Source organism: Microcaecilia unicolor, chromosome 1 (assembly GCF_901765095.1).
Source record: "Microcaecilia unicolor chromosome 1, aMicUni1.1, whole genome shotgun sequence".
In the NCBI taxonomy this organism is placed as follows: Eukaryota; Metazoa; Chordata; class Amphibia; order Gymnophiona; family Siphonopidae; genus Microcaecilia; species Microcaecilia unicolor.
In genome coordinates this window covers 702,056,347-702,078,054 of record NC_044031.1, presented here as the reverse complement: position 1 = coordinate 702,078,054, position 21,708 = coordinate 702,056,347, and the positions used below count along the sequence as shown (strand labels likewise).

Sequence of the window (21,708 nt, the reverse complement as noted above, 5' to 3'; positions counted from 1 at the left end):
TGGCGTTCAATAGTTACATGAACCAACAAAAATTACCCAGCATCATCATGAATAATTTTGTGAGTAGTGAGCTGGATCCCTTTCCAAACTAATATAATGACACCCGCCTTTTTGGCCCGTGCCAGAGATTCAAAATAAGAACCGACCCACCAGACACAAAGCTTTTGATGCTCCCTAGCATCTAGATGCGTTTCTTGGAGCAGGACAATGGACACCTTCTGTTGGTTTAGCGCTTGAAGTATTTTCTGACACCTAATTGAGGAAGAAATACCTCCCACATTCCAGGTCACTATTTTGAAGGACATTACATGATAGCATTATACAAATGATACAAAGAGTTGATAACCACTCTAATAGAGTAATAAGGGCATCCCAGCCAGTACCCCCAACACCCCAATCATACTGTCTTCTGATACAAATACTCCCATTTACCAGTCCAGGGTTCCCTGCCCACTTCCAGCCTCCCATCCCTCGGAAGAAAATCTCCGCCAATCCCAACCCTTCAAGTATCAGCTTTATTGCTGAGTTCTTAAAAGTATAGTGCTCGGCAACCTTTCTTGGTCAAATGTCACCTTAGAGTCCATTTAGATTCTGATCTTAGTGTGAAAAGTTGGATTCCAACTGTAGTTGAGAGGTGGTATATTAAAATCAATAAACAATATTCCATGCATCATTTGCTCCGTTGCAGTTCTTGACTGGTAATTGTTTATATAATGGTTTGTCTAAAAAAAAACAATTGCTAGTGCTTGAGCTGGTTCAGAACACAGCCACCAAGTTGCTTACATACTAGAAAGCACATGATTATGTGTTGCCAGTTTTTAAGGATCTCCATTGGTTCTCAATTATAGAATCATTCAGTTCTGTAGTGGTTATATTTCTTTTGCAGTGAGGCCCTAAATAACTTAGGTAAGTTCTTAACATGTTCCTGGGAGGGCACTTTGGTACTCGCAACAAAATTATAAGGCAACCAACATTTGCTTGTTCATGCACCAAGCTATGGAATTAATTGCCAGAAGAATTGAGCCTTGAGAACAGCTAGCTATTAGGAGAAAGGATAAGGCCTGTTCTTGTTTATTATATACTTTTATAACAGATTAGTTTGATACTGTGTATGGTAAATGGGAACCTAATTGTAGCTTTTGAAATTTTTCAGATTATCTGTTTGTATAGATAAACTAAGGGATGAGTTGGGTAAGATTTTAAAATAAGAAGGTGCTTTATGATTGTAGTGTTCGTGTTTTCTGTTTGGTGAAGCCTATAATCAAATGTCAATCTGTAAATTTAAAAATAAATCTAAACATGTACTGAGTATAAATTTTGCTAACATGCAAACCATCTCAGGAGGGGTCACAGACTTATGTATTTATGAATTGCTTGAAACTCCTGGCTCCAGTTTTAGCGGAGGTTGGGTTGCGACACTGGTAATTGGGAAGGAAAACCGGTGCTGGGCAGACCTCTACGGTCTATGCCCTGATCATGACTGAATAGATATGGATGGGCTTGAGTGTAAATTTTAGGGGGCTTCGATGTTAGCTTCAGAACATTTAGTACAAGAAGAGTGCTGTGCTGACTTTTTTTTTTATATTTAAAATTTGTTTTACTGAACATGTAAAGAACATACAAAAACGTAGTCGGTTGTTCATCATTTTACAGTGTAATTCTGTCGTCCCCCCTTCCCATGTATACATTACACTCATACATATTTATTGATAATCTGTGAACAAGGATCACAAAAAGCAAGCACTTGAACATCAATACAGCTGCTTTGAATAGGTTTGAGAAGGCCTGTTCCCTAGTGGCCTTCCCTCATCTAGCTCAAGTGCTCCACTTTCCAAGCACACTGAACTCCCTCCCCCCCCTTCAACACTCAAACAACAAAAAAAACACATACACTCGCTCCACATCAGGATCTAGAGTGTATTTAAAACCCCACTTCGGGCCCTGTGGGAAAGTGACTGAAGGTATGTCCCACAAACCAACAAACACAAAGGGTTTCCTTCCTTTAGGTGATCTCCGGGCGTGCTTGCTTTCAAAAATCATTAAACTATGAAATTTATTACACCAGACCCAGAAAGAAGGAGGGTCTTGACTTACACATACCCCCAAAATTGTCTTTTTACCCACAACTAGCCATTAAGCCCGTAACAACGGGCTAGTTTTTTGTTTTCCCCTGCCCTCCCCCCATGTCCAGCAACCCTCCTCTCCCCCCTCCCATCCACTCCATCCAGCTATGTCCATCAACTGTTCTCTCCCCTACCCTCCATCCTCGGGCTCCCATCCACCGTGATTGTGGCCTCCTGTGCCCTGCCGTCCCCGCCGCCGCCATTTCGCCATCCCCACCGCCGCCATTTTGCCGTCCCCCCCCCCCCCCGGCGTCGCTCCCCTCTTTCCGCCATTATCGTGTTGTAGGTTCTCCATTGCTGCATCTGTTTCCCTCAGTTCTGCCCCCTCCTTCCCTCCCTGTTCCCTTCTCCGATTTCCACGCCCATGCCCAAGCCCTCCTCCCTATTGGGCTGTACTGCTGGTGGAGGCGGGGCTTGGACTTCTACACTCTCAGCGTTCCGACTCTGCTGCGCATTTGCAGTTGAGTCGGTCACTTGCCGTTTATATGTTTGATACTAACCTTCCTAATTAGTTGTCAGCCTCCCCTCCCCAACATTGCAAAAGCTCCTAGATGATCCAGACGGGGAGAAAGGTATAGGCATCCCCAAAATGTTCCCTATAAATGTCAACACCTTTTTCTAAAATTTTCTCACAACCGGGCACGCCCAGATAGCGTGAAAAAAATCTCCCTCTATGATGTGGCAGCATCCACACTGTGGAGAATCTACTTGTCGTATAAGCCCGATTCAGTATCCTGAATTGACATTCCCTTAGCTCTGCATTTGTCGTGAGACTAGGCATTCTCCCCACCAGTACTTTAAAGTCAAGGCAGTCTACAGATCTGCACAGATCCACACTCCATCTCCTTCCCACCTCCACATAATCTTTTTCTGGGCAGATCTGTGTGAAGGCCCTGTGCAGCGCTGAAACCGTGACCTGATCTTCCCCAGCCTTTTTTTTTTTTTATATATATGAACTTTTATTGGTAACAACAACATTAATTAGCATACACCAAAGTCTTGTGAACAAAAAAAAAACAATTTAGACACTATCAACACAGGTTACATTATTTATCATCACCCATTTTCGTTTTTTTTCTTCTTCCCCCCTCCCTCCCCCCTCGCCGCGCTCCCCTTCCCTACCCTCCAGATCATGACTCCCCCCCCCCCCCCCCCCCCCCCCCCACCCTTCTTCACCAGGTATGTCTCTAATATTATAATTAACCATTGATAACTCTACTCCGTGCTAGCGGAGTCAATGTGTCCATAAACGGTAGCCGACATTGCGGAAACTTTTCTCCCTTTAGGGAGGCCAGATCCAAAACATCTTTTCTTTCCATGGCACAAAGTGAGATCATGTAAGCCCACCACAGTTGGGTCGAGGGTCCCTCCTCATGCAGCCATTGTTTAAGTATTGATTTCTTCCCCATCATCACCGATCTGCGCAGAAAGGCTTTAAATCCTGCTTTGTTTCTTCCTCGGAGCGTGTACATCTCAACAGTCCTGGGTGCCGTTTCCATGTAATACCCCACATCCTAGACACTTGTGTACATAGTGAGGTCCAAAAGGCTAGTATCGGTGGACAGTGCCAAAGCATATGTCCCAAGTGTGCTCCCAGACCCGTGCAACTTGGAAAGTCGTCTCTTTGCCTCAGTGTTGCTTTGAATGCCCTATGGGGTGAGATATGGAGTCTCATCAGAAATTTATACTGGGTTTCTCGAATATCTGCGTTTCCAAATTCTCTATAGCATGTCTGTAAGCAGGATTGCAAGCTGGCTTCCCCAATGCTTAGCCCCAGTTCCTTTGTCCATTCTTGTGCCAACTTGGCATATTGAGCTGTTGGTTGTGCCTCTTTAATCTGCATATGATAGTATTTCAAGGGGACCACCCTCTGTGCCTCTAAGTCATAAATTTCTATCAGTTGATTACGCACTTTAACTTCGAGCAAGGACCTGGGTAGTGATCGTAAATAATGTTGCAACTGGGTGTATGCTAGAAAATCTTGGCATTCTAATCCCTGGCGTCTCTGCAACTCCTCCTGAGTCCATAGCATACCATCTTCCTTCAGAATTTGGAACAAGAAAAATATACCCTTAGCTCTCCAGTTGGTAAAGGTGGCCGAGGAGTTACCCACCGGGAACTCCTCGTTGCCTCCCAAGGGCAGGAAAGGAGTCACCTTCGTGTTAAACTTGAATAGGGTACAGATCCAGTTCTACGTCTTTTTTAAAGGTTTAAATAGTAATGCTATGGGATTTGGGATTTTCTCCCCTCCCGGTCCCACATGTAGCCAGTAGCTAAAATGAATGTTTCCCAGCAGACTGCACTCCGTTTCAGGGAAAGAAAAGTGTGATGTCCCCTTGAACCAGTCCGCGATATGTCGCATGCCGCCCGCTACTGATATCCATTTAACGCTCAATACTTCCAGGCCCCCCTTATCCCTAGGTAGATATGTTTGCTTCAGTGACACTCGGGCCCTGCGTCCATCCCACAGAAATCTGTTAAGCAGCCTGTGTAGCTCTGATTCTTCTTGATTTGTGATGAACAATGACAACACCTGTACCACATATGTCCATTTGGGTATTAAAATCATATTATATAGGGCTACCCGCCCCAACAGCGAGAGGGGTAGTTTTTGCCACATTCGTAATGCTGTCTTTGTTGTTTCCCATGGTGGTTTTAGATTAAGTTGGTATAGTTGCCTCAACTGTGTTGGTATCTGGATGCCCAGGTATTTTATCGCATTCGTACCCCACTGTAAAGGAAAATGTCCCATCCACTGTCTTTATTGTGGGTGTTGTTGGCAGGGCTATAGATTTTTGTTTGTTTAGTGTGAACCCTGAATAATATCTGAATTCTTCTATTGTTTCTAGTAGATTTGCAAGTGAGTTTTGCGGATTTGTAAGAGTAAGCAGGATGTCGTCTGCAAAGGCCAATACCTTTACCTGTAACTGTGGTAGTGTTACTCCCGAAATCTCTTCATTTTTGCTCACCATGTGTAAGAGGGGTTCTAGGTATAATAGAAAGAGTAAAGGGGAGAGCGGGCACCCTTGGCGCGTTCCTCTTTGTATACGGAAGGCTGTAGAAGTCATATTATTCACTGTGACGCGCGCTGTGGGTGTTGTATATAGTGTTGATATTGCTTTTAGATACATGCCCTCTAGTCCCACATATTTAAGCACCTTAAAAAGATAGTCCCAATGCACTTTATCAAATGCTTTCTCCGCGTCTAGGCTCACCAGGAGCAGTGGGTCGTCACGTGCTTGACTCTGCGCTAGCGCTAGTAATGATCGTCGGACATTGAGCCCTGGGTGTCTCCCCTTCACGAATCCTACTTGATGATCACCTATTAAAGCTGGTAGATGTTTTGCTAGCCTATCCGCCAGTAGTCGGGCCAATATTTTGAGGTCTACGTTTAACAACGAGATTGGTCGATATGCCTCCAAAGCCTCTGGGGTTTTCCAGGTTTCGGTATTAAGGTTATCAGAGCCTCATTTGCTCTGAGGGGCCAGGCTCCTCTCTCCACCGTTTCCTCAAAGTATATTGTTAGGGGCCCACTCACCCTGTGTCCCAAAATCTTGTAATATTCCGTTGAAAATCCGTCTATCCCGGGGCTTGTTCCTCCCACTAGAGACTTAATCACCTGCTGAACCTCTTGTGTACGTAATGGGGCATTTAGTTGGTTGCTAATTTCTTGGGAGAGACGTGGCATCCCAGCGTCCTCTAAATAATCCCTTAGCTCCTGCCCTACTGGTTCTGGATCTGCCCCATATATTCCTGTAAAATAGTCCTCAAAAAGCTGTAGGATTTCCTTTGGCCTATGTTTCTGTGTGCCGTCTGGGCCTTTCAGCATATGAATGAATTTTTTAGATGCCCACGTTTTTACCATTTTTGCTAAGAGTTTTCCATTCCTATTGCCAAATTTAAGTTGCCCATCTGCTAGCGACTCTGGGAAGCCTATAAATCATAGATTCTCACGTCTTGCGCAGTTCTCTAAGTCGTCCAATTTCTGTTGGCATTCCATTGCTATTTGTTCCAGCTTGCCCATGCTTGCTCCATGTGTCTGCTGGGTGTCTTCTACCTCCGAGACTCGTGCTTCAAGTTAGCCAGTTTGGCGCGTGAGTTCAGAAGTCGTGTTTGTTAGTCCCGCTATTTGTTCCGATAGTTGTACAAATCTTGAATCCAGGGCATGGACGACCGCCTCCGTGAGCTCCGTTACCAGCGTATCTGTTGGGGCATGGGCTGGTGATACAGACGGCGAGGTCGGCGCCATCTTGGTTTCCGTTCCTCGGAGCCGTTCATCTTTTCGCTTCGTTGTTTTTGTGGGCGCCGACATTGTTTGCTGCACCAAAAATCTGTCCATGCACTCCCGTTCTTGTACCTGGTCCGTGATGATCAAATCTACGGGGATAGGGGCGCTCAGAATTCGCGTTTAGCGGAGGGTTCCGGAGCCACGATGTATCTCACGTCCACCGTCACTCACTGCATCACGTGACCACCCTGCTGTGCTGACTTCTAAGGTCTGTGCCCTGAGAATGGCAAGAACAAATCAAACTCTGGTATACATATAAAGTATCTCATATCATGTAAAATGAGTTTATGACTGGGTAGACCGCACAGGTCTTTATCTGCCGTCATTTACTATGTTACTATGTTTTTGAACTGAGAAATTACCCTTTGTATAAGTTTAAAATGGAAATTTCAGATGCACAGTTTGCAAGGAAGAACATTAAGGTGTCTGCCAGGAGTGGAAATATTTTTTTAGAAAACGTAAGTGCCAGCCACAGATTTTTAAGAGGCACAAAAATTGTATTTTTCTTAAGTTTTACATTTGTTTTCTTTTTTTCTTTTTTTCTTTCTTTCTTTCCTCCCCCCCCCCCCCCTTTTGTATTTTGTTTGTTTTGCTTTACTTCTATTCTTTGCTCACCCTCTTTCTACTCCAATCAGTTGCCATTTCCTTTCATCCCTCCTTCCCATGCTTCCTGGTCTCCAGGAATGTACCTACTTTGTGGCCCAACAGGAGGGACATTGGCAATTGCCATAACTTCTTTTTCCTTGCCAACAGTTGTCGAATTCTCCCTGGTCCAGGTGCTAGGCCTGAATTTTAGGTACCCAGGCAATGTAGTGCTTGGTAGTTTTCCGTCTCTGATCTCTGCTTTGTAAACTGTGATGCTTTCTATGCAAGAACTTTAATATAACAATGTTGATCTGCTTTGGAAGAAAACGGTGAAGAATAATTTGCAACCTTTAAATTTTTGTGATAATAGTTCTGTATGTAGATACCACATAGATATGGTGTCAGATTGGTTTGTTAAATATTGACTGACAATTAGCAGTGTTGTGCATAGATTATCTCTGCTTATTATTTCCCAAATGGCATTTAAGTTGGGGGGGTAAACCTCCCTAATGTTAATGGAGCAATACTCTATATTATTTGTCTGCTAAATAGTGTCCATGCCAAAGTTGATTAAATAGCCTACCGATGATAAAAGCTGATAGCAGTAGAACATACCCAATAAGCTGCACTTAGCAGTTAGAAATAGCCCTTCTGTTTGGTTTCTATGTATTTAACTTTGTCTTGCAGGCAGTGTATAATTATCATAGTAATGGTAACATTCAGGTACAGTATGTATTTTTCTGTTCGTGGAGGACTCGTAATCTGTTTGTACCTGAGGCAATTGAGGGTTTAAGTGACTTGCTTAAGATCACAAAGAGTTTTAATATAATTTGCTGAGAAAGAAAAACATTGGTTATTTGAATTACTTGAGTCCTAAAACAATGTTTTACTTTAGGTATTCTTCTGTTTTGGTGTATTCTTTGCAAATAGAGCAATCTTTATTGAAAGTGTCATGAATGATTCCTTCTACCATCAGTAAAGATCCAAGTTTCATAAAACATTTTTTCATAAGTGTATTTTGCTGTATTTTCTAAACAAATAATTTAATCCTAAGCAAAGTGGAATGCTGTTCTTTTGGAATATCAGTGCTTTGTATTTGCTGTTCAAGTCAAACATCACAAGGTCACAGATGTAACAAGACTATGGTACTGGGATCCTTTCATATAGAAAGCTATGAAAAACAGAAAGCTGCTTGAGTAGCTAAGAATATAGGTAAAAAGGAGAGCCAGTCTAGATCCCTGAGCTAAGCCTTGCTCCTTTTATTTAATACTTGTATGGAGTTTGTATCCAGAATTCCTAGAAGAGTTTGAGGTTTAAAAAAAAAAATGATCGGCCAACATTTCTTTCATGTGTTACCTTTCAGAATGGATTGTAGTCACCCTTCCCCTTTCTTAAAAGCACTTCATTACTGAATTTACATGAAAGACCTGCAAGTAGTTTTAAGAAGAAAAAGCATAGCATTTCTTTGATTTAATTAGATTCTACCTCTGGAAGTAGGTAAGCAGTAGTAGATTTGAAAAGTGTTAAACATTAATATCACTTATTAAAAAAAAAAGGAAAGAAAATCCAAAATGAAAAGAATCATGTGATAGCTGATATCCCACCCAAATGTATTCAAACATTTTTTCTGATACTTTTTGCCTTTAGACTTCAGTGGGTGTATAGTCTTTAAGCTATGAGAAATTCAGTGGATACTGAAGTATACCCAGTTGAGAAGCAGTATTCCATGTACATCATTTGACCTCTTTAGTTTGTAGTATGAATGCAGCATGCATTTGCTAAGTTATGCATACTAAATGTGTAAATAAACACAGGTTTGTAAATGAACACGGGTACATCCACTAAGTGAAACCTTGAACTGTAATATACATTACAGTTTGCTTTTGCCTTAAAATGGTGTACAGTATCCTTTTTTATGGCTATTTTCTTCCTTGCCCCTCCATCCCCAACTTTTATTTGTATACCTGGAAATGTGGGTGTTAAATTAACAAAAATGGATTTCTCCAAGGGCAAGCAGGATGTTTTCTTACATAGGGGTGACATCATCTGACAGAACACAGTGTGGACGCTGTCCAGCATCATATCTCTTTAAGAGCTGTTGGCAGCGTTCCACCATGCATGTGCAGGTGCCTTCCCACCCAGTGCGTGAGCGCAGGACCAGCAGTCTTTCGTTTTCTGTGGAGGAGAGAGGTCACGTCTATGATCTCTCCAGCACCCCAATGTTTTCTTTTTGTAGTGCCTTCCCTTGCAGGTTTTGCGCTGTTTCACATCTTTTTTTAAAATCTTTACATCAGTGTGTATCCTCATGAGCTTTGTGCATTATTGATCATTTTTAATTTTTTTTCAGCTCTAAGGTTGTCTTAAGGCCAGCTTGAGCCGGGTTGCATAGACTGTTTTTCTGGCATCAGTTAAATTGACTCCCCTCACCCATACAGCCCTTTCCTTTGGGCCATTTTTTCACTACACATCGCAGAAGGCACCAAGCATATTCAAGCTTGGTACATCAGAATTATTTTAGTCACTGACCCCTGTATCTGGTGTATCCACAGTTTGGGACCACACCACGAGGGTCTTAATTGTGTATCAGACCAGTTTTTCGATGATGCCATCGGTGATGTCGGGTCCATTAGTTGTTGAGTCTATTTCCAAACACCGGGATTATGAGCATCAATGTTGGCCGCTGAATCAGCACCCCGAGACTAGTCAGCATCAGCCTTGACACTGTAGAGGTGTGCGAGAGAATCCCATATTTCCAAGGACTGGCATATGCGTTGGCAATGAAACATTGACATTGCTAACCCATGGTGCTAGGAGTTCCGGGTTTATTAGCATCACTAGTCTCTGAAAGCTGTTGACGCTGGGTGGATTATTAATTTTCCATGGTGATAGTGCCTAGCTGCCCGATGTCCTCTGGCTATGACATTTGGCTGTGACCTTCGGCACTGACAAATGTGCAGGCTTCCTGCACACAGACTCCCAAATGTTTACTCGTGCCTGTACTTCATGAGGAGATCTGAGCCATGCTCAAGGAGGAGCTTTGGGGGCTTCTACAACTGCAGAGCGGTTTGGCATCAAGGGCACTTGCACTAGCCACAGCACAGTCCTTGGTGCTGGAGAAGGCTCAGTCAAGGGAGAAGACCTGGACATCGGTCTTGCATCGAATGCTGAGGTCAGCACACACCCATCTGGTGCAGCCCTTGACATCAAAGATTCTCTGGGGTCTGAAGGTAGACCTGTACCTCAATGTTCTTCAATGCATGGCCTCCTTGTAGCTGCTTGAGTGTTTCTCCAAGGTCTTGCTGACTTCCAGAAAGCTTTTCATCAAGAGGTGTACAATTTTCAAATGGAGTAGGTTTGCTGTCTAGTGTGAAGGCAGAGCAGTCCTACTTTCCTGCACAAAGACTGCTTAAATACTTCCAGCATCTCTTTGAGTCTGTTTGCACACTAACTCTGTAAGGTTTCACCTTAGTGGAAATGTGCTTATCAGTCTTGGGGGTAGACCAATGTCTGTACAGCCTTTAATTGTTCTCTTCATGTAATGTTTCCTGTTGACCGAGCCCCCTCTCAGACCTCCAACTGTGTCATGGGACCTCAGCATCATTCTCATCCTGCTGATGAAAGCGCCTTTTAAGCCACTAGATTCCTGCCATCTGGAGTACCTGATCTCGATTTTCGTGGCGGTTGCTTCTGCCCACGGAGTCGGCGAGCTTTGGGTCTTGGTGGAGGGATCCGCGTTAGATGCAATTTCATCACAGCAGGGTAGTGAAATTCCTAAATTCCTTCCTAGTCTGTTGTTGGATTTTCATCTTAATCAGTTATATGTCCTGCTGACATTCTGTTCCAAACATATCTATCCTGGTGAGAATATGCTCCGTTCCTGGAACTGCTTGCGAGCCTTGACTTTTTACCTGGAGAGGACAGAGGCCTTTTGGCAGTCCAACCAGCTTTTTTTTTTTTTTTTTATATTTTTAATCTGAGATCAGAGGAAGACATTACTAAATGCATAATATCCAGTTGGCTTGCAGACTGCATTTATTCGCTTCTGCACAGGCTGGACTGACTCTGGAGGGTTATGTCATGATTCACATTGTCAGATCTATGGCTGCATCACTACAGCATGGGCTACCGTCTACACATTCAATCTCTCTTCTGCCTTGAGCAGAGTTCCCGGTTTAGACATACAGTTCTGCAGGGTTTGTGTCTAGAATCCAACTCCACCCTCCTAGGGCTGTTTCTTCTGTCCCAAGCTACACCTTCAATGCCAGTAATTTTTTATATATATGTAGTATCAGATTTTGTTTTTCCAGGGACTTGTCGTTGCAAGGTTTCTCTTGGCCTAATGTTTTTTTTGCTTTCGGTGAGAATGGTAGCTATGGATAGCCATATGTGAGAAACAATGTCCTGTTTGTCCTCGGAGATAGCAAAGCTACTTAACCTGTAGCAGATTTTTTCCAAGGACAGCAGGGCATGTATTTTCACATCCCCTCCCACCTCCTCTTTGAGTTGTATTCCTTCAGCAATAGAAGTCTACTGCTGGTCCCGCACTTGTGCATCGGGCAGGAAGGAACCCCACACGTGCACAGTGGGATGCTGCCAAAGGCCTCTTAAAGAGATATTATGCTGGTCAGCGTCCACACCAGACTCTTTCGGATGACGGTCACTTATATGTGAGAATACATGTCCTGCTGCCCTCAGACAATACCTGCTACAGGTAAGTAACTTCATTTTATTGATGCTTGTACATTTATTTGGAAGACACAGCACAAAGATAATCGTACATGCAGTGGTGTTAGTATCATCTGGCCAGTGGACATTTTAGTAGCTTTGTCAGCAAGTTCTTGTGGGCAGTATTGAAGCCAGCAGTTTTGATAGAGGAAGGGAGGAAAAAAATGTCTATTTTAGCTCAAGTAGTTTTGAGTAGCTTTAACTATTTTAACTGCTATTTGACTAGGTTCCAGACATGGCGGGCTATCCTCACATCCGTTACATTTCATCTGGATTGGATGGAAGGTCATTCAGAGGTCCTTTCAGGGGCAATTTTGAGGTTTGTAATAGAAGAAACTTAGATACATACCATAATGCATTTTTCCATTGTTTTGCAGAAGAGGGAAGCTGATGGACCATTTTATTTACTAGTATTCCTATGAGAGATCTACACAGAGTTCTAATTTTGTATAACCATGTTTTAGTATTTCAGGTTGAAAACAATAGAACAAAATACTTAAGGAACATTCAGAATAAACATCTTAAAAGCTTTATTCCTATATAAAGTTATAGTTGCTTTAAAAACTGATGAGAGAACTAGATGGGTAAATAAAAGAAAAAACATAGTCCTTCAATACTAGTTGATAACTAAATATTGGTGTTTCAAAAACCTATATGTTAGCTGATGGTTAATTTTTGAAAGAGTCGAGCATTCCCACCATATATAGGAAGTAAATGGGTTTCCATCAGATGCAGAGAGTTGTTGAACACTGGCCCTCTAAAACCATATTTTATTGTGAACGAGCAGTATTAAAGAAGCTGCCTTTCATATTTCCTTCTACCTCTACCACCAAGTACACATATTCCCCTCCCCCCCAAATGTGCACATCTGTAGAAAATGAAGAAAAATAACATGTTGGCAATCTTTCTTGGTATGGAATAATGAAACGTGTTTCCTTGAATCTTTAAAACTATATCATTGAAGTGTGGTAAACAGCTTTCAGAATTTAGCCTTAAAATCCTAGAATATGGCTGCTTGGTTTTTAAAATGCCTAAGGCTAGAATACTCAGTTTACTGCAGTACATAAGACTTGTACCTTGTGTAAAAGTTTCTTTGCATGAAGTAGATGGAAGAAATTGCAGTCAAAAGCTATTTTGTGGTATACAACCAGAAGTATGCTAAATCACTTCTGAAATCTCCTGTGCAAATATACTTGCTCTAGTGAGCAAGTTATGATAGTGTTGTTGCAGGAATTACCACTATTGTTAGCAGATTCTGTGGTACCTCAGGAGTCAAACACCACACACCAGAATGAGAGAGAGAACTCATTTTTTACACTATTAACTTTACTTCTCATGACTTTTGAAACAATATTGGATAGCATATTTAACATCTACCATAAAATCAAATTTTATTGTGGTCTGTGGGGTCCTTTTACTAAGCGGTGGCAACGCATGCTTACTGTGCAGGAAAATGCACAACTGCAGGATGCGTTCAGGCATCCTGTGGTAATGTTGGCATCTGAGCTCAATTCCCACACGCTAAAAAACAATTGTTTTTTTAGCACTGGGGTGTGTGTGGGGGGGTGGGGTGGGAGAGTAGGCATGCCTAGCACTAATCTGTGCAGCCACATTGCCATGTGTGTACTGATTAGCACATGGTTAGCGTTGAGCCCTTTCCACTTATTAAATATCAGTAAGTGCTCGCATGCTATTTGGGAAATTAGCATGTGGCTATTAGCATATGGCCATTAATTGAGGAAATTAAAAATCAGCCATTTTATATCTGCACTAAAAGTGACCTTGGTGCGCAGGGGAACCCACGCACTACGTAGCTTAGTAAAAGGGCTCCTACGTGGTTTGCTTAATGTTCTCCCCTCCAGATAAATTATGTGCACGTGACAGAGAGATCTGCCTCTCTCTATGGATTCTGTTCTGCAGAAATACATAGTTAAAGTATATAGCATTTTTTATAGCACTAGACACTCACTGCAACCAAGATTAACATCTTAAAATGTCAAAACAAATTTTGTGCAAATGCTCCATTTGTCTTCCTAAATGGTCTGATCTGAATCTTCTCCACTTAAGAAGCTCTTCACTGGTGAAATGGGGGTAAAAGGTCATTTAGGTAGAACTCTCAAAATTACACCTAGATTTCAGATCCAATAACTTTTTCAGTTATAAATAAAAGTTGGTGTTTTGACAGTGCAATACACTTGGAAATAGCCATGGTAAATAGATGGTACAGGTGACCCAAGAGATCCGTGTCAGGATCGCTTGACACTTAGCAAGAATACCAAATGAGAATGGATGACGGTTCCCAAATACTAGCACTTGTAATTATTTAGTAAATTAATTCAAAATAGTCTACAACAAGCACTTTCAGGATAGGTAAATTCCTATGAGGTTTGTTCAGATCCTGAACTAAGAAGCAGCAACAATGAAGAGGGCCAGATGAGACAAAACAGAGCCAAAATGAATGGAACTTGATTTTATTAGAGAACCTGACACTGCCTGTATTTCAGCAGATGCTTGCTTCAGGGGTCTCAAGATGTAGCAGCTGTATAAAGCTTCCTGTATGTCGCACAATCGGAGTGTCCAAAAATCTAATACACTGAAAAAGCAGGCTGGCAGAGTCCTGGAAAACCTGAGAACTGGGATAGGCAGACAACTTCTAAAATCAATTTCCTTAGATTTTGGCTCCACATTATCTTCTCATTTGTGACCCTCTACACTGTTGCTGCTTCACGGTTCCTCTTGTGTTGCTGTTTGCTTCTGGTCTGCTTGGCGAGATCCTGAATTAAACCATTTTTAACTTCAGTATTGAACTATAATGCTTCTTGTTCGTAATGCTGGTTCTATGTTTGTTCCATCCCAGGAGCTTATTCATTTGGAAGAGCGATTAGGAAATGTTAATCGTGGTGCCTCCCAGGGAACTATTGAAAGATGCACTTACCCTCACAAATATAAGAAGGTGAGAACCACTGAAATTCTGTCTTTAGTCACGTTTTTAAAATGTGTTGAAAACTTTGGCTAACTTGCAAGGTTGCATATATTTTGACCTAGTTACTGATTTTTCTTTGGTTTTCTTATGATTGGAGTCTTGTGTACTGCATTTATTAATGTTTTAGTAGCCGAACAAATGTACACAGTTCCTTTGCTTCATCTTTTCCTGTATTCAAATAAATGTTTGAAAATGTGTACATAAAATGTGCTTCTGTTTCTCGTCTTATTGAAACCTAGAGCTGTATAGTAGTGGTTTACAACCTGACTCTCAGGATTCACTCAGCCTGTCTGGTTTTTAGGTTGTACAGTATAGGTAGTGTATGCCAATATACTTTATGTAATTCATGGTTGCTATTCTCAATATCATATTGGCTGGGCAGGTCCTGAAAACCAGGTTGAAAATTACTGCAGTAGAAAGCTGCTTTTGTAGTGTGGGGGTTGGGATCCAAATGTGTCACAAACAGGGCTGCCCTCTCTACCCCTAGACCTCCACTATGTCCTGTCCCCAGTAGTGGAAGTCAAGATAGAGCCTGTGAATGTTCATAGGCCTGCCTGCTGTACTGTGTGGACCTCCTATTAGACTGGGAACCCATATAGAGTACTGAGATCTTTAAGTCCACGCTCCAGCACAGGGCTTGTTTTTCCCTGTGCTGACTCTGGCCATTGTTACCTCTACTGCTGACTTTCGTCATTTGGATAAGTGGAGAAGGGGTGGCAGAGGATGTGTTTGAAGGAAGGAAAGATTACTTGAATTTTCAAGTGGTAAATTGGAGTTACACTGGATAAAAGTTTTTGGGAAGCGCTGCTCTAGAAATTGAGTATTGAGAGCTCTTATGGTGACACCAGCTGGCTGTACTGGAGGAGTCCCAATTGTTTTGCACACTTTTGCAAAAGTTATCCATTGCAGCTTCTCGGTTGACTTTGGACTTGTAAGCTGCTGGGGCAGTGGAGCTGCATTACTTTTCCCCTTCACTTTCCTAGCTCCCCCGGCCCTCGGATACAAAAGTATCCTGTCCTCCTCAATCTATAGCTACTGAACAGTGAGCTTAGTGAAAACTGTCCCATCATTCTCTGCCAGCCTGTCCATGTAAAAATAATAGAGGCATGGTGGCAGGTGGAGAATATAGGGATAAAAAATTGTATACAGGATAAATGGGTTGTAGTGTAACCTCTTATAAAAAAAATTATATAGATATATATATATATATATATATATATATACACACCAAACAGCAACATAATATCAACAGCACTGTGAAAATGGAATCCAAAGTTTGAGGGTTCTTTCCCTTCCTACATTTTTCTATCTAATGGCTTTGGCTCAAAAAACATATATATTTTTTTCTGTCCAGTAACTACTAAAGCTTTTTTTTTACATAGAAATTTTAATTTGATCAAGACACAGGATATGAGCTCTGCACATTAACTATCCAAAGATCTAATTGTCATGATCACAAAAAATATTATGATATATAGCTTCAGCTCTTAAACATTTTACATCCTATGAAACTACAAAAGCAAAACTTCATTTAAATTGTTTCCAGAGTATAGACGTTTTAATTTAGATATAACTGAAAAGTTACCATGTTTCTGAGAAACATTAGCTAGAGATGAGAGAAATACTAATTAAAAAAAAACTGATTGCAGATAACCTATATAGCTGGGTATGTAATGACAAGAAAAAAAATGTACAGGTAAACTTTTAATTCATGTATGCATGATTTTGGTGCCAGATGAACTAAAAAGGTTTGTGGGGCCATTTTATAACAGGATATCTGTTGAAAAAATTCACATCTTATACTTTTCTTTATAAAAGCAATTTATGCCTGTATGTGTTTTCTATAAAATAGGCTTCTAGAATAAGCCCCAGTGATGCACAAATGCTCCCAGTTAAACCGGCTCCAAGGCATATGCAAATGTGTCCATTTGCACTGTACTAGTACACGTGTACTTCACACCCCTGTCCCAGCTCTGCCCAGATGCTAGCCTTGGGAGCACCTACATGTGGTCCACATAAGTATGCTTTATAGTATCAAGCCCTTTGTGTGTAGTTAGAGAAATTCTTCCTATATCTGGGCCATAATGTTTAATATTGGCATGAACCAATTTAGCTCTAATTGCTTGAGGAAAGAGGATGGTTGAAACCTATAAGAATAAGTTGATACTTTTGTGCATATTGGAGATTTGGTGTTTAACCAATATTTTCTTAAATGTTGAAACTAAATTGTTAATTTGCATGAGAATTTTTTACCCAGTTTGTCAATATCATCTCTACTAATAAGGTATCAACTGATTGGTTCTCACAGAGGAAACTGCATGGCAAGCAAGATGGAGAGGAAGGAACAGAGGAAGACACAGAGGAAAAGTGTACTATCTGTCTGTCTATATTAGAGGAAGGTGAAGATGTCAGGTAATATAAACATAATTAAAAAATAGAAATCATTACATGTTCTGGTTTAGTCTCAGCAGTTGTTTCTGAAACTGAAGGATGGGAGGGAAAGCTAGAATGAGTGTGGGTTAGTTTTCATTTGCCAGTTCACGTGCAGGTAAGAAAATTGTACAATTTCCCAGTTTTAAGTATATAGGACTTGTTACAGACCCAAAGGACTGACAGCCACTCCCTGCTATATGATATTGTTGAATTAACAAATGCTTTGGTGTTTTCCCACATGTAACTTCTCAAAAGTGTGAATTGCATCTTTTAACAGTCCTGCTTCACAAGATGAAAAACTTTCTTCAGACATCATTTTTACTGTTTTATGTTCAAGTATCTAGATTGAATTTTTGTTTGATTACACACAGTGGGAACACTTCTTAGCATAATATTTTGTAAGATTTTGGATTACAGAAAAGAATTAACAAGGAACAGTGTGTTGGGGTCCTTCTTACTGTTCTCACTAACAGATTTAGTGTGCCTTAGTAAAAGGACCCTTAGTGTGGAGGATTAGTAAAGGCAGTTATGGGTCCATTTACTAAGGTGTGCTGAAAAATGGGCTTTTACATTTTTGCCGAGAATGGACTGTGGCAAAATAAAACTTGGCAAAACTTGGCGCTTATTCATTTTGGGTCTGAGACCTTACCGCCACCCATTGACTTAGCAGTAAGGTCTCACACGGGAACTGTGCGGTAATTGTCTAAGCGTGTAGAATAATGATTACCGCCTGGTTTCCTCCACGTGCAAGAAAATAACAATTATTTTCTGACGTGCATAAAAAAATGAAATTACTGCCCAGGCTACGCGGTAGCCGGGTAGTAAGTCCAAACTGGTGCTCATATGTGGTTTAATAAAAGGGCCCCCTATTTTGGAAACAAGCCACTGGAATACTATTGTGGCATCCAGATACACTCCTTGCTGTAAGCTTTCTGTGTCTATGCTGCCTCATGTGAACAGAAAGCAAAGTTAGAGGATTTCATCTAATAAGCTAATTCATTTTTTTTCTTTTGGTATGACAGGCGCCTTCCATGTATGCATCTTTTCCATCAAGTGTGTGTAGATCAATGGTTGATCACTAATAAGAAGTGCCCCATTTGCAGAGTGGACATTGAGGCGCAGCTGCCTACTGAAAGTTGACAGGATTTTCCTGAACTCTTGGGACCCTTCTACCCTTGCTCATCCTGGTACTGCAGCCAACCAAAGATGGCATGACTTACCTGCGCAGATTTGGAAGCATTGAATTCTAGAGTGCTTGCTCTGCCATATAGTATAACTAATGCTATAGACTTTGTATACAGTTGCGTTTTAATGTATTTATAAAACTTTTTTAGGTTTTACATTTTTTCTTTTAATCCATTTTAGTGTAATTCTGTTTTTGCATGGTTCTTATATTGCATTTCTTTGCACATACTATGGGCTTTGTGAACCCCCAAAACTTGCAGGCAAGATTAGCTGCTCTATAAAGTAGATGTGTGTATTTTTTTTTTGTGTGTGTGTGTTTTTTTTTTTTTTTTTTTTAGTATTGAGCTTTATGGGACTGATTTCATCAAGTACTAATCTTAATTTAATCGATCATGTATTTTAGTTTTAATGTATAAAGATAATCTAGAAAAAAAATAATGTGTATCAAGACATTCCTTAATTAGGAAAAGCCTGGCTGCTGTATAATATCAGTTCTGAATTAAAAAAAAAAAAAACTTTAATACTGGGAACAGAATACATGCTCTGTTTAGTCAAATAACACAAAATACATGCCACTGTAACTTTTTTTGCCATCATGTCTTTGTGTTATGTTTTCCATTTCTACACAATGAAATGCATTTGTATGTCCGTATTAAAACATTTAGACTAATGTTCGTAGATTATATCATTTCCTTACATTGTCTAGAAAAATTCATATCGTTTAAAATTTTTGCTGCTGTGAAATGGCTAACAAACACTAATTATCAACTAGCTGGATTACAGATCTCTGCTAGGTGAGTTATCGGCTCATATTGGTATTGTGAAAGTATTCTGTCAAGAAATAGACTTGCAGCTATAATGGCAGGTAACCATGCATTTATAGAACTTTTTAAAGGTCCTAGGATTTTCTTTCCAAGGGATTATTAGTTTTTAATTTAATAAATTTAGCTAAATCCATTTGTGTGTTTTGTTTTTTTATTGGTAACATGAACTTCTGAATGTTGCTCTACAAGAAACCCAAGACCTCCACTGTATACTTTTTTGGTTTTGATTTGGGGCCCACTTATGAATTGTTTTGCATTTGATATAACTAATACAGTCCATTAGTTGATTGCAAATATAAGTGATGTTTCTTGGGTTCTCTGTGGACACAGACAAAATTTAAAGTGTTGCAGTTCTGCTTCAGGAATTGCTGTTCTTAAAATCTTTCTGCTAGAATGTGAAAAATCATTTAAATGTGTTGCAGGGGTTTTGTGAACCTCATTCACGTCTGTCACAGCAGGGCTGAATTTGTTTTATAGAAACGCGATTATTTTGAGTGGTTTTATATGTGTCTTCCAAGGTCATTAATTCCATTAGAAAATATGAATACCAATGGAAATGGAAAAATATTCTGTTTATACTAATCAAAATTGTCATTATTAATCTTAACTGTTGATCTTATCTAATACTGTGTCTATAGTTATTTGGAGGTGGGAAACAGTTACTTCCATTTCTGAGCAGTGAGGTTTTGTGATTGATGGCCAATTTTAAGTTCAAGTATTTAAATTAGTTAGATTGAAGGAAAGTTTGCCCTCTCTTTAACTGATTTGCATAACTTAAAAAAAAGATAAAATATTGACTGACCCTACAACAATGAAATGGAATCCTGGCTATCAAACTTTGGTTGTTTGGGATACTAAGTGTGGGCCATTTAAACTGTGACAGCTATAAAGAGGACATTAAAATAGAGTAAGAAGGAAGAAGCCTTGAAAATCTGCAAAAGTGGAAGTTAATTCCAGTTACGTGGAGGAGCAGAGACTGAAAATTGAGCCCTTGAGAAGCAGCTGAAGTGTTTGCAGCACTATTATCACTCCTGAGAGAATAGGGAACACAAGTTTGAGGGAGCATCCTACTATGATTTTGTTCCCATTTTTTGCCTTTATGAAAATTATATTTTGACTACTATAGGTAATAAAGTACCATATGTATTTTCTGTGTAAATATATGAGTTTGTATACTGCTAAATGTAATAACACTGAAACTTGAGGTTAAAATATCCCAGACTGATGAGCCATTGTGGAAATTTATTCTCTGGTATTGAAAACCTACTAATAAAACTGCAGCCTACATCACAATGATAAACCTTTTAGCCTGTCTTTATTTAAATTAAAACTATACTTTGTTGTCTTTATGTAAATTAAAACTATACTTTGTGCTCTTTCAGAGTTCCAAAAGTAGACCAGTAGTAGTAATGAACTTTTCTCAGTGTGAAGTTAAATTGTTCTACTTCTTGAAGCATCTTTGGCAATTCCTTTGACTCTCTGAGAGCAGCCATGTTAACAATTGCTTAAGCCTTATTTGAATATTCATTGGTCCATATTGACTGATGTCATAAGTGGTGACATACACAATGTGTGAACCAGTTACCCTATTCTTTTATACCAGTGTTTCTTAAGTCCTCAGAAAACACCCAGCTAGTTAGGTTTTCAGGATGTTCACAATGAATATGCCTGAGATAATTTGCATATAATATAGTGCATGCAGGTTTATCTCAGGCATATTCATTGTAGATGCAGCTTAAAATCTTCACAAGAGGTGGTTTTAAAGAATTTTACATAATTAGCAGTATTTTTTTTATTTATATTGTACTGGTTTGTATAATTCTGTAATATGTAATAGCATTTTTATGTACACCAACATTGTAATGTAGTTATGAAACTGACCACACTTGGAGTAATACTCACTGTATAGTTTTGGAGGCCACAGACTTGGAAGTTGTTCAGAAGATAATGACCATAATGGTAGTGGGTCTGCACCAGAATACATACAAGAAGACACTTAAACTTCAATATAACCTTGGGCACCTTATGGGCAGACTAGATTGCTCAGGCTAGTCTTATCTCCTGTCATTTACTATTTTAATTATGTAGGGGCTATTAATTTCAAACTAAGTTTATATTTGATATCCCACAGTCTGGATTTAATATTGATACACACATTCTTGGGTAAAATGTTCAGGTCTAGAGAGCTTCATCCATATAGTTCGCACAATATCCAGATGTGGTCTAGAGAGTGGCTACAAAATTGGTCTATGGTCTCTCAATGCTTATGAGGACAGACTTATAAACATCAATATGTGATATGATGTTTAAATATCTTTGTGATATTAATGTACAGGAGGTGAGCCTTTTTCAAATGAAGGAAAACTCTGGAATGAGAAGGCAAAAGATGAAGTTAAGATGTTATAATTGTGGCTCTGATCTTAAGTTGCTCAGATACTTAGAAACTTGGGACCCCATTTACTAAGCACTGTCTGCTTAGCACAGCTAAAAATGGAGTACCATGGGGTGTGCTCAGGTATCTTGCAGAAACTCCAAAACATGTGTACGCTAACCATGCACTAA

The 21,708-nt window shown here is 40.2% G+C and overlaps 1 protein-coding gene across 5 annotated transcripts in view; it reads left to right on the top strand.

Moving 5' to 3' along the window:
• RNF111 (ring finger protein 111) overlaps positions 1-20,426 on the top strand; it is a 272,738-nt gene extending 252,312 nt beyond the window's left edge. For 3 of the 5 annotated variants that reach the window (XM_030188739.1, XM_030188758.1, XM_030188731.1), the window contains 4 exons: positions 11,948-12,040; positions 14,579-14,674; positions 16,989-17,116; positions 18,160-20,426. In XM_030188739.1, the coding sequence (XP_030044599.1) occupies positions 11,948-12,040; positions 14,579-14,674; positions 16,989-17,116; positions 18,160-18,277 (435 nt within the window). In that variant the 3' untranslated portion in view covers positions 18,278-20,426. The remainder of the gene's footprint in view (positions 1-11,947; positions 12,041-14,578; positions 14,675-16,988; positions 17,117-18,159) is intronic. The other 2 variants (XM_030188746.1, XM_030188754.1) reach the window with 2 other exon arrangements.
• The last annotated feature ends 1,282 nt before the right edge of the window (positions 20,427-21,708 follow it).